At 37.9% G+C, this 14,167-nt stretch overlaps 1 protein-coding gene across 1 annotated transcript in view; it reads right to left on the bottom strand.

Moving 5' to 3' along the window:
* Positions 1 to 165: 165 nt before the first annotated feature.
* Positions 166 to 14,167, bottom strand: part of pde5ab (phosphodiesterase 5A, cGMP-specific, b) — a 72,474-nt gene continuing 58,472 nt past the window's right edge. Inside the window, exons 17-22 of the mRNA XM_086285308.1 lie at positions 10,357 to 10,457; positions 9,582 to 9,659; positions 9,129 to 9,192; positions 4,749 to 4,823; positions 3,207 to 3,290; positions 166 to 3,092 (exon numbers count right to left, since the gene is read on the bottom strand). Of these exons, the coding sequence (XP_086141434.1) occupies positions 2,973 to 3,092; positions 3,207 to 3,290; positions 4,749 to 4,823; positions 9,129 to 9,192; positions 9,582 to 9,659; positions 10,357 to 10,457 (522 nt within the window). The 3' untranslated portion in view covers positions 166 to 2,972. The remainder of the gene's footprint in view (positions 3,093 to 3,206; positions 3,291 to 4,748; positions 4,824 to 9,128; positions 9,193 to 9,581; positions 9,660 to 10,356; positions 10,458 to 14,167) is intronic.

The following is a 14,167-nucleotide window of genomic DNA, read 5'->3' as shown; positions in this document are numbered from 1 at the left end:
TTCAATAGTATAAGCTGATCTTTTCATCAAGGTCAAGAAAGAGAAGTTGGTTTGGAATGCACTCTTTTTGTAATGTGTTTTAATAACTGGAAAGCACACTGACATCCATCCATCCATTCATTGCTTGTTTAGTACATTTGAGAAATTATAGACAGCACACAGACATAGTAAATAAGTATTATTTAATGGGACATACTATTCACTTCGCTCACAGTGTTGAAAGGTGTCGACAGTTGCAGATGTGTAACACCATCATAGTACCGTATCAGCATATTACATTTTGCAAAAGAAAACCCACAATTCTCTTACCTAAAAAAATCCATCCATCTGTCGTGTAATGCCCTCTCATATACATGCAAAAGAAAAAACTGACAACCAAGCAGTGAGGGTTTTTTTTTTTTTTCTCCAGAGAGCACAGAGGCTAAGCTACAGGCACAAGTAAAATAGTCCTGGAGACTTATTCAATGTACAAATGACAACCACGGACACAAATTAACTTTCTGAGCATGTACATCTACAAAAGTGCTTGAGTTTAAATGAGTCTGTCATGTCCATTAGTAAGCTGTTCATTAAATGCACCTATGTGGCTCCTCATCAACAGTTTATTGGCTGGACAATTAACTGTTTTACCAGTTCTGCTGATTCAGCAGTTTCATTTACCAAAACATTTCAGAACTTTTTCTTTTCTGCATAAAAAAAAAAAAAGAAGTTCTGAAGGGTAACAGTAGCATCCTTCAAAACTAGATATTAACAAACATTCTAGGTGTAGAGAAAAATGTCATAGTAATGTTGCATTTTCTATTTATTCCTAGTGTGGACATGCTGAAATCACTTTTATTGAGGAGTAATTGTTCCCTCTTGCAGGATCAACAAAAACCTGCATTTCACAAGGTCCAAAGGTACCAGATTGTTCTTTTAAATGTGTTGGTGATGACACCTCGCCTCTGACTACAGACTGAAAACCTCTGCCTCTAAAGGGTGGACAGCAGTGAACCCAAACACATCAAAACGCTGAAACACTTAATATCTTATCTAATGAAAAAGTTGCTCCTGGATACATTCTGGGTTACACACTGAAATTTTCTGCCAAATTCTGTTGTTTAGTCAGTCTTTGTAGTGCAACAGAAACTGCTCTAAATGTTAAAGAATCCTTTTTGCCCCCTTGTAGCAAATATCTTGTTTGAACAGATTTTTACATTTACCCATCAGAGAATCAGGTTTACAGAAATAGAAATTATACACCGTCACAATGTATCAGAGCTAGATGCCACCCTCGGTGAGTAAATCATACTTTATATTCTGTAGATATTACTCCGTCGTTCAGTTTGTAAAATTGGTATGCATAAACAGCATTACTGGACATGGATAAATAAAAATAAGTGGTTCTGTAAAACTGAATTGTCTACTTTATCGCAACAAGGCAGTGGCAACATCTAGATCCATTTTCCTTTGAAATCACAGATCTAATCTTTGGCTCTTCCTACAGCTGGAAAAATAGAAAATCTAAATTCCAAATAACACAATACAGTACATTTCCAAATGTCATCAGAAGAAGCAGTTGTTCCTAAGAAAGGGCCTAAAAAAAAAGACGGGATTTTTTTTCCACATATGAAAACATTTTCTAGATAATTGTGTGCTTTGACAAAAGAATGACCTTACAATATAGACTCTAATAAATATATAAAACAAAAATAAATATGCAATAGTTAAGACAGTGAATAAAATGTACGAAAGACTCAAACCCACGTCGTGTGTGTGTGTGTGCCGTGAAGACATATAACAAGTCTATAAGATTATGGTGACACTAGTATACTACTAAGTATATAGTAGTTGCATTGTTTTCATCCCACTAGAATGGTGCTAATGGTGCTAAAGCTCCATGAACACTGGAAGCGACATACTGAATACAGACCATTCAAAGTGAATCACATCCCACAACTTCAAGTGATTACAGATGAAATAACCACAGGCAAATTCTTTGAATGTTCAGGCAGAGTAGAAAAGTGCTAAATAAGAATCAGTCCGTTTACCATTTCCTATTTGCTAAGGGAAGTTTTTTGTTTTTTTTTAACCGAAGCAACTGCCAATAGGAATAAAGAATACATATGAACTGGAAGTAAATATGTAGAGCTTCCAGTGTATGCAGCTTAACCATTCAGTGTTCCCTAAAGTTCACTACCTTTCACAGATAGTGTAGGTGAGACCATCAATATGAAAGCCACTCTATGCAAAAATAACAATGTCTATGGTAATAAATATAGCTTAGTGCTGACTTTGTTATTATCTCTGGTGAGTGAGAAAAAATGGTGGTGACAGGATAAAATGACCATGATTTCTTGTTATGGACACATTTCATTCCTTTCTGTTCATGGTACAGCTAGTAAAACTAGCATACAACTTTTTAACGAATGTTTGATAGTGGGGGTGGAAAGGTACAACTTTGATGTTATTTCATAGTTTATCTATTTTTATCTGTTGTGAAAAGTACTCACAAGAATTACTGATACTCCGGGAGACAGGAAAAGTGCTGACAAGTCTATGCAGATTACCAACAAGTCAACTCACTGACTTGTAGATGTTTTTACAGTTGTTTTTCTATCTTACTTTATTTTTTAACTTGTACTCATTGGCATGGCTATGCATGATCGTTTGTAATTTTCCTATATCTGAGCAAACGCTTTGCCGGGTGAGTAAACTCCAGATTACAACAAGGAAAAGAAAGACAAGCTGTGAAACCTGACTGCGGCACCTCAACCGTAATAGATTAAGTCTTAAAGTATTAAGACTGCTCAAGGCAGGTGACCTCTTCTATTATCAGACCATAGCTAGTGTTTTATTTCATGATAGGAAAATTACTTTTCTACCTCACTGTCAGTCCACACAATACGCTATTAGATAATTTTAATGAGACTAGGTTGAAAATGTAGAACTCTGGAAATCTGAGTTGGATGAAAACCAAACTGGTGTTTGGATCACACCAAGCCGTTGACAAGCCCCTTCTCACACTCCTCGGCTAAACACTTCCACTGCTGCCGGTTTTTCTGACATCCTTCCAACAACGGGGAGCAATACTCCGATAAGCCAGCCAAGGTCTGTGACAGTGATAAAGACAATTCAGCATGGGAAATCAGAGGCAGAACTGAATGCAGGAAGAATTGCTATTCATCAGCTACACTGGTCAGCAAAAATAGCAAGGGCTGAATTACCTCATACAACTGAATGCAAATGGCATCAATGAAGGACACCTGCATGCTTGGTATCTTATCCCTTTTCTCACGATTCATCAGGTCCTGTGAAAGGATTGAAAAAATGAGATGTAAACTTTATATAAGTTAACTGTTTATCCCCAAAACAGACAAATCTATGAGAAAATGTATATATATATATATATAAATATATATATATAAAAAAAAACACCCAGCACGCCCCTGCGGGCGGTTTATCCTTCAAGCTCGGGTCCTCTACCAGAGGCCTGGGAGCTTGAGGGTCCTGCGCAGTATCTTAGCTGTTCCCAGGACTGCGCTCTTCTGGACAGAGATCTCCGATGTTTTTCCCGGGATCTGCTGGAGCCACTCGCCTAGCTTGGGAGTCACCGCACCTAGTGCTCCGATTACCACGGGGACCACCGTTACCTTCACCCTCCACATCCTCTCGAGCTCTTCTCTGAGCCCTTGGTATTTCTCCAGCTTCTCGTGTTCCTTCTTCCTGATATTGCTGTCATTGGGAACCGCTACATCGATCACTACGGCCGTCTTCTTCTGTTTGTCTACCACCACTATGTCCGGTTGGTTAGCCACCACCATTTTGTCCGTCTGTATCTGGAAGTCCCACAGGATCTTAGCTCGGTCATTCTCCACCACCCTTGGGGGCATCTCCCATTTTGACCTTGGGACTTCCAGGTTATACTCGGCACAGATGTTCCTGTACACTATGCCGGCCACTTGGTTATGGCATATAAAGTGCCATATATATATATATATATATGTATATATATATATATATATATATATATATATATATATATATATATATATATATATATATATATATATGTGTGTACACATACACATACACATACACATACATACATATATATATTGCTATATATAGCTATCTCTCACTCTCTCTATATCTATATATAGATAGATATAGAGAGAATATATATAGAGCGAGGGAGAGAGAGATTACCACAAAATATGACAATTAGTTAAATTTATGTGTGTCCAACATCATTTTACAAACAAAATAACTGAGACAATTAAAGACACAGGTATTTATAGTCATGTAAAAAAGAAATTTGTCACATAAATGCACCGTCTGTGAAGAATGAGTACCCTCCCACTGCTTCAATAGGAATTAAAAAGGTAATTAAAAGAGTGAGTAGAGGCCAGGTGCTGCTTATCAAATGCAATTGATTAACTAATCATGACTGTAAATGCAAATGTTTGTTTAAATAGTGTCAAATAACAATAACAGTGATCCCAGGGCACTTTATACTGTAGGACAAAGATCTTCCAATACAGACTGCATAAAGTCCTAAGAAAACATTCTTTTCACATGGCTGTAACATCAGCACAGTTCTTGAAAATGTGTTGTGATACTTCATGATTTGAAAGGGAATATATTTAAATGCAGTAGGATGAAATACCAGAGGATTCAGAACAGATTCCCGGGCACTCGATGGCAAATGTTGCACTGTTGAGAAGGATTTATCCAATATCATTCAAATGAACCCTGAAATTACTTACAATTGGTTCAATGTTCAGCTCTTGCCTCTCCTTATCCCCCTGCTCGAAAAACTCAGTGGCCACCAGCTCTGCTATCTGCATCAGAAACCAAATGCAGAAACATTGAAACATTTTATGAGCTTTTAGTTCTTAAAAGGCAAATTTTATAACACTAAATGTAAAACCAAAGATAGAAGCAAAGTAAGCTTTTACGATGGGGTGGCTGTAGCTCAGGAGTTAGAGCAGGGCATCTACTAATTGGAACGTTGGTGATTGGATCCCTAGCTGCTCTAGTCTGTGAGCCAAAGTATCCTTAGGCAAAATAGCGAATGCAAAGCTGCTCTCTGATATGTTCATTGGAGTGTAAATGTGTATGAATTAAATAGAAAGTAAAGAAAAAGTGCTTGTGTGAAGGGATGAATGACCGTTTTTGAATACTGTATTTATATAGCGCTTATATATATATATATATATATATATATATATATATATATATATATATATATATATACAGGTCTATAAGAATCAATCCATTTATAATTTGCTCTGAAAGCATCAATTTTAAATCCTCATTTATTGTTGGACAGAAGACTAAGTTGGGTGAATTGTATACTATGCAAGTCATAGTGTCATTGCAACCTTGGAAACTTTGTGGCATATTGTGGCAGTTTGAGTAATAAGAAAGAGGTCTCCTACATGGAAATAACAAAATGCTTATACTGCTGCTGGAGGCAGCATCGTTAGAACATTAATCTTGAGGAAATGACTGGGAATGACCCAGACAGACTGACAGCCTGTGTGACAGCTGGAAGGAAGAAGGAAAATGAAACAAGTGAATAGCAAGAGCTCTCCCAAAAGCGCCACACAAAGTTAGTGTTCTCAAGTTTTTAACAAAGAGATAAAGAAGATCAATCAACATCACTCTGTGTGAACGTGTTGCTGAAGCCGTCTTCAGCTCTTGATTGAGTCGGTGGTGCTGCAAGGAACGTAAGTACTATGATGCAGTTGTTAATTGTTGAGACTAAGAAGCTTTGCCTTTACTTCCTCCATGATCTATGAAAATATTTTAGCAGTGCTTATGGAGGTTACTTTCACAAACTCATATCATTTCTTTAACCCTTTCATGCATGAATCACGACAACCTCAATCAGGATTATACTTTATTGTTAAAGTATTTTTGTTTAGGCATGAAAAAAAGATTTTTGAAATAAATTTTTTTAAACAGGTACTTTTTAAATAGTTTTTTACTTGTCCACTTAGGTGAACAACATCACTTTTGGAGTGTGTGGCAGAGTATGGAGTGACACATCAGTGTCCAATGTAGTGGTTTATGTGCAAATATACCATCAACACTGACACTTATTTAAGGTCTTCAAAATCAAAAGTGGAAACCAACCAGAATGTATTTCTTAAGTAAAAAACATGGCATGATATTAAAGAATGCTATATTTGTAAATCGTGGTGACTTTACTGCATTTTTTAAATACAACTTTTTCGTTATGATATTTTATGTTGTTAAGCCTCAGTGATAACCTTAAATGATTATAATGACTTTACCTGACTGAAAAAAGTATGACTGGAAGTTTCAGATTTAGAGCTAGTCTAAAAAACAAAAACAATATGGCAGATCAGCCTAAATGCTAGGAAAACACCATTAGAATCAGTCCAGAATCCAAAACCATTGGGTGACGTCACAGTGAATATGTTAATCTTTATATAAAGTCTATGGATGGAGGCTGTGAAAGTAAAACAGACCAGGGAAGGAGGGGTATGGGTTTAGCGCAATCTGTTAATGAGGAGCAGGTGATTTGCCAGAGTGTGTGTAAGCCAGGGAACGTATGTACTTGTTTGCTGCCCTGAATGTTTTTTTTTAGAGTTGTCATCTGAGGACAGGGCCCAGCTGTTTTTATTAACAAGCTCTCATTTATCAGCACTCTCATACACACACACAGAATGTTTATCTGTATAACAATTCCTCTGGGCCTGAGTTTCCTAACAAGACACAGACTAATGAAGGTCACTGGGGGACAGCAGGCACACTACAGCATTGAATATAGTGCACGCTCACGTGCGTGTGTGTGTGTAGTAGGTCAGTGATTAAGAAAAAAAGAGAAAACAAGGAGGAGCTCTGAAAGGTAATTAGAGTAAGAAATTGTAGGATCAGATATGAATAACAAAGAATACATTTTAAGGCACGTTGCACCTCAGGTCACAGTCAGCAGGGCTCTATTCCAGGAAGCTTGTTATATAATATAATATAATATAATATAATATAATATAATATAATATAATATAATATAATATAATATAATATAATTTTTTTTTTTTATGGTGTCTGCTGTTATCATTTACCCAACTTGAATTTTCATAAGATGAAGCTGGAATTCTGTTTCTTTATGTTTGATTTGTTAAATGTAATGATTCAATTGAGACAAAATGCAGGTGACAGAAACTGAAGATAAAACCTGAAGATCCACCCTCGAATCAGCTTTTATGAGTCTGATTATTTTCTTGTTCCAATAATTAATCAGTAAAAATGTAAGAAATGTGTTCCTTCCATCCTTTGACAGAATTGTACTTACTGAATGAAAGTGCTCCATGAGATTTAGAGAAAAACTCTGCTTTAATGTTGCCCAGTTTAACCATTTATACTGATATAAAGCTTTCAGCTTCCAGGCCTGGATTTCTACATTTAAGATAAAACTTGAAACTTTTCTTTTTGATAAAGCTCATAGTTAAGTATGGATCAGGTGACCCTGAATCCTCAGTTAGTTACACTTCAATAGGTCTAGGCTGCTGGGAGTTTCTCGTGATGTACTTCCTGTTTCTTCTTTACTCACCTTTTTAGATTTCATTTCATTTAATCATTAGTTATTATTACAGTTTTTACCGAATGCCTAAACACTAACTGTGAATCCTGTAGCACAATCTCTAAAACTATTCAGACTTATAGCAAAACCACTCACTGAGTTTGCAAAACTAAAAGCACAAAAACTGCTTTGCACTCAGTTTGCAATTTTGTAACACACACTTTGCAAGACTGTAGGCACAATTCACTGCACAACACTCAATTTCCAAATTTCCAACACACTCCTAGCAAAAGTATACACATGTATGGCTATCATTAACACTAATTTGCCAACTGTCTGGCACACTTTCACATGTGAAAACTTTTTTAGATAATTAGTTCACTTTGCAATCAGCCTAAGCACTATAATACAGGTAAGCTGTGTGTGCGGAGTACAATGGTGGGAGCAGAAAGAGTGAGAAGTAGAGGAGGCCGAGGAAGAGGACGTGGAGGTGAAGAAGTAGGATGAAGAGGACGACAAGGACAAGGAGGAGCAAGAGGAAGACGAGGAGGGGGCAGAGGAAGCATGTTCACTGCAGACCACGTAACCCATATAGTCATTATGGCGATTGCAAATAATCCTATACTTGGAAATAAACACTTGTGTTTGTTTTGATGTGTTTGACTAAACACCAGTACTTGAAGTTTGGATCCCTCCATGCTTATGGATCTATGACAGAAGTATGAGCTCAAACTGACATAGCCTACCTTGTGCACAGGGAAGGCAAACGCCAGATGTGTTTTGTATTCATACCATCGGTGTGCAGTTGGCGCATTGTGTGCTTAGTAGATGATGGCTTGTGTGTACTGTTCGATACGGAAACACCATTTTTACGAAGGTGTGAAGAGTTAATCTAGCTGTGTTTGCTTTTGCAAGAGAACTACAATGTTTTGATTATTGGGTGACAGGTTTTCTTATTTGTGTGAAGAGTTTTGCAAAATTAGCCAATAGTTACAAAAAATGTGCTTAAGCAATCAGAAAAAACTGTAATCTAATGAATGAATGAATGAATCAGGATGTCACACAGCCAGCTCAGAAGGGGAGGAGTCAGAGACAAAAATTTAGTTCAGACTCTGTTACCCCAGTAACTGACACAGAGTTGAAGTTAACTCTCTTTCCCTGAGTTTCTCTCATCTTCTGCAAAGCAGAAGTGTTAACTGTCTTGATACTAAGGAACTTAATTATTTTTGTATCATCAATTTAACTAAGATTTTAAATTACATTAAACAAATTAACTAGCAGTTATAATCTATTTTTAAAATTTGGTTTGTTTGCTTCATTTTGAGTTTTTGATACATTTTTATATTTTTTAAATACATTTTAATATTTTACTCATTGCCATTTTCCCTTTATATGTAAAGTGAGTAGTTTCAGCTGTTTTTTTTTATATCTCATAGAAACACTATGTAACTATAGAAAACAGAAATGAGGGGATGTGTGTGTATACCACAGTAAAAACATAAATACACAGAAAAGCAGCGTACCAACATACAGACAGGTAAAGGTTGCGGGGTTTTCTGTTTGTTTGTTTGTTTGTTTGTTTGTTTTTTACCCTTTTTTGTACTGGCCAGGGCTTAGTGATGGCAGAGATGTCACATGCGGTCATCAGCATTGACCTGAAGGGGGTGACAAAGTTACAGACATTAAATTTCCACAGACACACTAGTTTCTCATAGCAGTAGAAACTCTGGACTTGTTACCATGGTATTGCCAGGTTTGAATATAAGGTTTGTATAGCAAAACCTAAAACTTTGGTCTTAACCCATATCTGGCAACCTATAATGCAAAGAATGCCTGCATTGATGGCTAAACCATTTTTCTTGAAGAAATGGTTTCAACACATAACTTTTACAACTATATGTTGATCAATAGAAGTGTTAATCATCACGCTGTCATGATGCTTTTTTACTTTTCAGACTTTGCACAGCAGGTGGCCTGTCCCTCACGAACATTTATCTTATGTTGATGTAAATGTTAATGCAGGCATCTGAGACTCTATACTCACCTCAGCAGGTCTCTGTGGTGTTCATCCTCCCAAACAAACTGGTTGTTCTTGGTCAGCTCAAAGAACTCCCCTCGCCTCCTGACAGCACACACCCACATGAACAATGTCACAGCAGGTAATTATCCTCATATATAACCCACTTAGCCCCCAAACCACCCACTGTCTAGACTAAAAGTGGGCTAAGATAAGAGCTGAAGTCACTGAGGTAGTAGGAGGGAGTTAAGAAAAAACATGAATGCATTAAGATGTAGTAAAAAATTGTCACCCCTCTTTTCAGAAGACTGGGTATAACAACCAACACTGTGAAGACTGAAAAACTATAAATTTTCTGTGGAGCCACCCTTAAAATCCCACCAGTTCAAATGTACTTGGCAGGTAAATTGCTTGAGTACTTATACAGTCTGTATTTTATTTTCATTTTAACTTTTAGCTGCTCTGGGGCTGTAGACATACGTGAGTTCTAAGCCAATTATATTACAAAGAAAGAAAATACCCCCTTTCCATCCACCCACCCACACCACCACACCCACACACAAATGCACACTCACCAGAAGAAAGACACAACTTTTAAACACTAAACTTGTATCTAGACCTACAGAATTACTATAAGGAGTGAGTAGAACTTAAGTAATGAAGGCTTTAACAGTCACAAGGTGAGTGTAATCTCAATTGTACTCAATTTTGCACTGATTAAAAACCTTTAAAATACTGCTTTTCTTCTTCCGTTCTTTTCCTCTCATTCAGTCTCCATTGAGGCTTGATGTTTAGTACTTACTTCATGTACAGGGCGAGGTCGGTGGCCAGAATAGCCCTTTCAATCATCTTCAGAGTGGCCTTGTACTCGTCCAGAGAAAGGCCGCTCAGGATCTGGTTTCCCTGGAGAGAGAGGGACAGAGAGAAAACAGTGTAAGTGCAGGAAAAGCTCTGCATGCTATATCATGAGTTATACTCATACTGAGTTGCTGGATGGGAGTTTAATTTTCATGTCCTCGCAGTAAGGTAGCAACAGAGCTAACTGCAGGTTTCACTACTAAGGTTTTACTGTGGCAATTGCAATGATTGCACAAAAACTATAAACAGAGTGTTTATATGCAAATGTTGACACATCATTACATGTCCCTTCAATGCTGAGCACTGTTTAGTGATTACTTGCATTACGGCTTATCACACTACATATGATAAGGTGTCTGTATCCCTCCATCTGTGTTTATGTGTGCAGCAGCAGTGGCCTTAAGTGGTGTTTGTGAAGTTGGGAGTGCATTTAGAGTTTGCTTTGAGGCCATAGAAATCAGAGCAGGGTGTACTTCTCTGCATTTTATTGGACCATTTGAAATATATGTGGTAGGCTAGCAGCTCAAAAATGACCGGAATAATACGCGTAATAAATAAAATGGGGATATTCAGCAGAAGAGGGCAATGGCATTAAAATAGCTATCCACTATCAAGCAACTGGGTCTACAGTGTAAATCTTTTGTTAAAGGTCAGGGTAGGGTTAGCTGTCTGATTCTGTCTGATTCTCTGCGTAATTATTAAAATTAAATGATACTGTGTTCAATGCAATTTTCTGAGAAAAGACTGAAAGTAGTGAAGCTGCAGTTCTACAGCTAATAAATAGTTAGCCGCAGTAATACACAGTACCATTTGTAATATTCTCAGGCAAGTTAGCACCTGCTGCACATTTGATTTCCAAAAAGATTTTTAAAATATTAAAAAACTGTAGTACTCTGTAGTACTGTGCAGTGATTCTCGCATAATAAACAAAGTTCATTGCAAGAACTTTAAAATGATTTTCCTCCCAACAGGTGCAGCAGTGAAATGGTAAATGTATATGTGTCTGAGCTTCACTGAATTACGCTATGAGCATGGGCAAAAGTTTGTGGAACATCTAGGTATCTCAATAAGGAAAGCTGTTGCTAAGGAGGTTGAACAGGTCTTCCACCAATTAGAAGGTTGGTGGTTTGATCCATGGTCTCCGTGCCTGCCCGGCTGGCCCCACAAGGCTACATGTGCTGTTTTGGTTCTCTCTCTCTCTCTCTCTCTCTCCCTCTCTGCCTGGGCTGAGCTCACTGTGGGCTCCCGCCCTTGGCCCACACACCTGACAACAATCACCTGTCATCACCGGGAGCACTATTTGAGGCTGGAACACAGATCCTCTCGTCGCTGGATGATTGTACTACTGACGTTAGTGTTTCTCGCAGCTCCTGTAGACTTGTGCTTAGTAATTTGAGATTCGTGATTAGTTTGTGACTTCCCTTCTCTTCTGCTTCAGACCTTTCTCCCCGGACCTTTGACCTCCCTGCCGTGTGAACATGTGTGAGTGCGGGCAAGAAGACGTGAGCGAGTGTGAGAGAGCTACCCTGTGATTCCCTGGAGTTTTGGATTCCCTTCACTGTATATACTGTGCACTGGTGCTGTAAATAAACTGTTTTTTGGAGACGTCTAACCGCTCTGCGCCTGAATTCCTACAACCAGATTGTGACACTCTGCATGCCAAAGTATTCTTGAGCAAGATAAAGAACCCCATTTAAGATTTTGATTTGGTATCTATGTCTTCATCCCAGTGTCTGACTTAACCCTGAGCGAGGGGAGTTTACACTTTGAGATTTTTCAGGATATGGAGTTTGTTAGGATAATGCTATCTCCTATTGTTCTCTACACATTCAGGGTGAAACAGTCATGTAAAACTGAAATATATATTCAGTTCTCTGATAAGATAAATATACCTCAAGATTCAATAGCCTGTAAAACCACCTATAGCAATAAGTTAAAGATTATGACTTTATCTGTCTGTCACATAGTTGTGGAGGAATTTTCCCCCAGTCTTCTTTACAACATTGCCTCAGTTCATTGAGGTTTGTGGGTATTTGATTACATATACAGTAGGTTTCTTAAGGTGTCACCACAGCATTTCAATCAGGTTGAGGTCTCGATTTTGAGCCACTGCAACACCTTAATTCTTTTATTTCTAACCCTTTTGTTGTATATTTGCTGGTGTGCTGGGATCACTGTTCGCTTGCATGCCCGAGTTTTGCCCAATCTTTAGCTGTCAGACAACTAGCGTCATATTTGACTCTAGAATAAAGCTGATTTAATGACTGCAAAGTTCAAATCATTACCCTTCCACCACTGTGCTAGGCAGTTGGTATGACATGTTTATGCTATATTTACCAAATGTGGCACTGTGCATTATTGTCAAACATCTCTACTTTGGGCTTATCGGTACATAACCTACAGGACAACCTAATGTAAAACTCCCAAGAAAGATAACTACGCATTGGATCAACGCAGCCCGAAACTATAGTGATTACACTATTCAGTTGATTCCTTCTGTCTATTTCTGGGTACTTTTTCACAATTTTTAAATTTATCAGTGAGAGAATAACAATCATTGCCTCAATATGAGAATACTAATCATAGCATCAATATAAGGACTCACAAATATCAGCAATTTATTTCAGAAACAAAGAGTGGGCACAAGGGTGGCAAAGGTCCCAGCATCTTATTTGTTTCTATGAGGCAGCACCGCATGTAAAACACTTGATAATTAACACATAATACACCACTCACAACCATAAATGCAATAGCGTCGGCCACTTACATAGCTTACATCGTAGGCTCTACAATGTTTCCTACCAGAAATCTAAATCAGGCCTCACATGAAACACAGATCAAAATTCACAGGACTCACAAGAGTTGACTTTAGTCTTTGGCAGGAAGTCATAAAACCTGGCCAGGGTTTGTAGGTGGAGGGTGGGAAGCCAGTTAGAGATAATATCCTGTTTTTACACTAGGAACTTTCGCCAGTTAAGGAAATGAGCCTAGATGAATGTTTCCTTGTGCTAAATTTTTTCAGTGAAGACACACATTATGCTTATTGCATTACACATAAAAATGTATTACTTTATATGCTCAGTATTTTTATTGGATTATGGGCATGCTATTGCATTACCAGGAGGTAGTTATTAAATTATCATTTTCTTCTGTGACTTTTTGGCAATTTTTTTCAGTGTTCCACAAAAGAACATAAATGGGAGACTTTGGACATCCTGATCTTGTGGGACATAACACAGAACCTTGTAGATTATAAAGTTTGAAATTATTTCTGCTGGCAGGGAGCCATGTGGGAACACCAGAGGGTGGAGATGGATTCTCTGGACTGAGTCTGCCAAGAGCTCAGCTGCTGCATAAAGAATGAGCTGCAGCTGTGAAAGGCCAGCTAAAGCCATGTTTTACATAACAGTATTGGGGTTAAAATCTGGGTGTGGAAAAAGATCTAGATTTGCTCCCTCTGTCTTCCTAGTATTGCTCTTGTATTAGTGATGCTAGCTACAGTCTGTATTTCCATCTATCAGTATGCAGTGCAGTTTAAAAGAGGAGGCATTCAGGTGTAGGCAGAATAGCTAGCGTTTAGTACCAAAGAACAAATTTGTAGGCTTCTTTTGTTAATGCTGGTTCTGCTGCCTGTGGGAGTTGATGAATGTCTGATTATCTAAATGGGCTATAAAACACAACAATACAGTAGAAGATGGTACACGTTAACAAGGGCTTTAGAAGTACAGGGAGTGCAGAATTATTAGGCAAGTTGT

This window comes from Aulonocara sp. 'chitande type north' Nkhata Bay, linkage group LG3 (assembly GCF_057382095.1).
Source record: "Aulonocara sp. 'chitande type north' Nkhata Bay isolate Kocher_YH1m ecotype deep benthic linkage group LG3, A_spYH_male_GT1.1, whole genome shotgun sequence".
Taxonomy (NCBI): domain Eukaryota; kingdom Metazoa; phylum Chordata; class Actinopteri; order Cichliformes; family Cichlidae; genus Aulonocara; species Aulonocara sp. 'chitande type north' Nkhata Bay.
The sequence above is the reverse complement of the archived record's forward strand: the minus strand, read 5'-3'. Positions and strand labels throughout refer to the sequence as shown.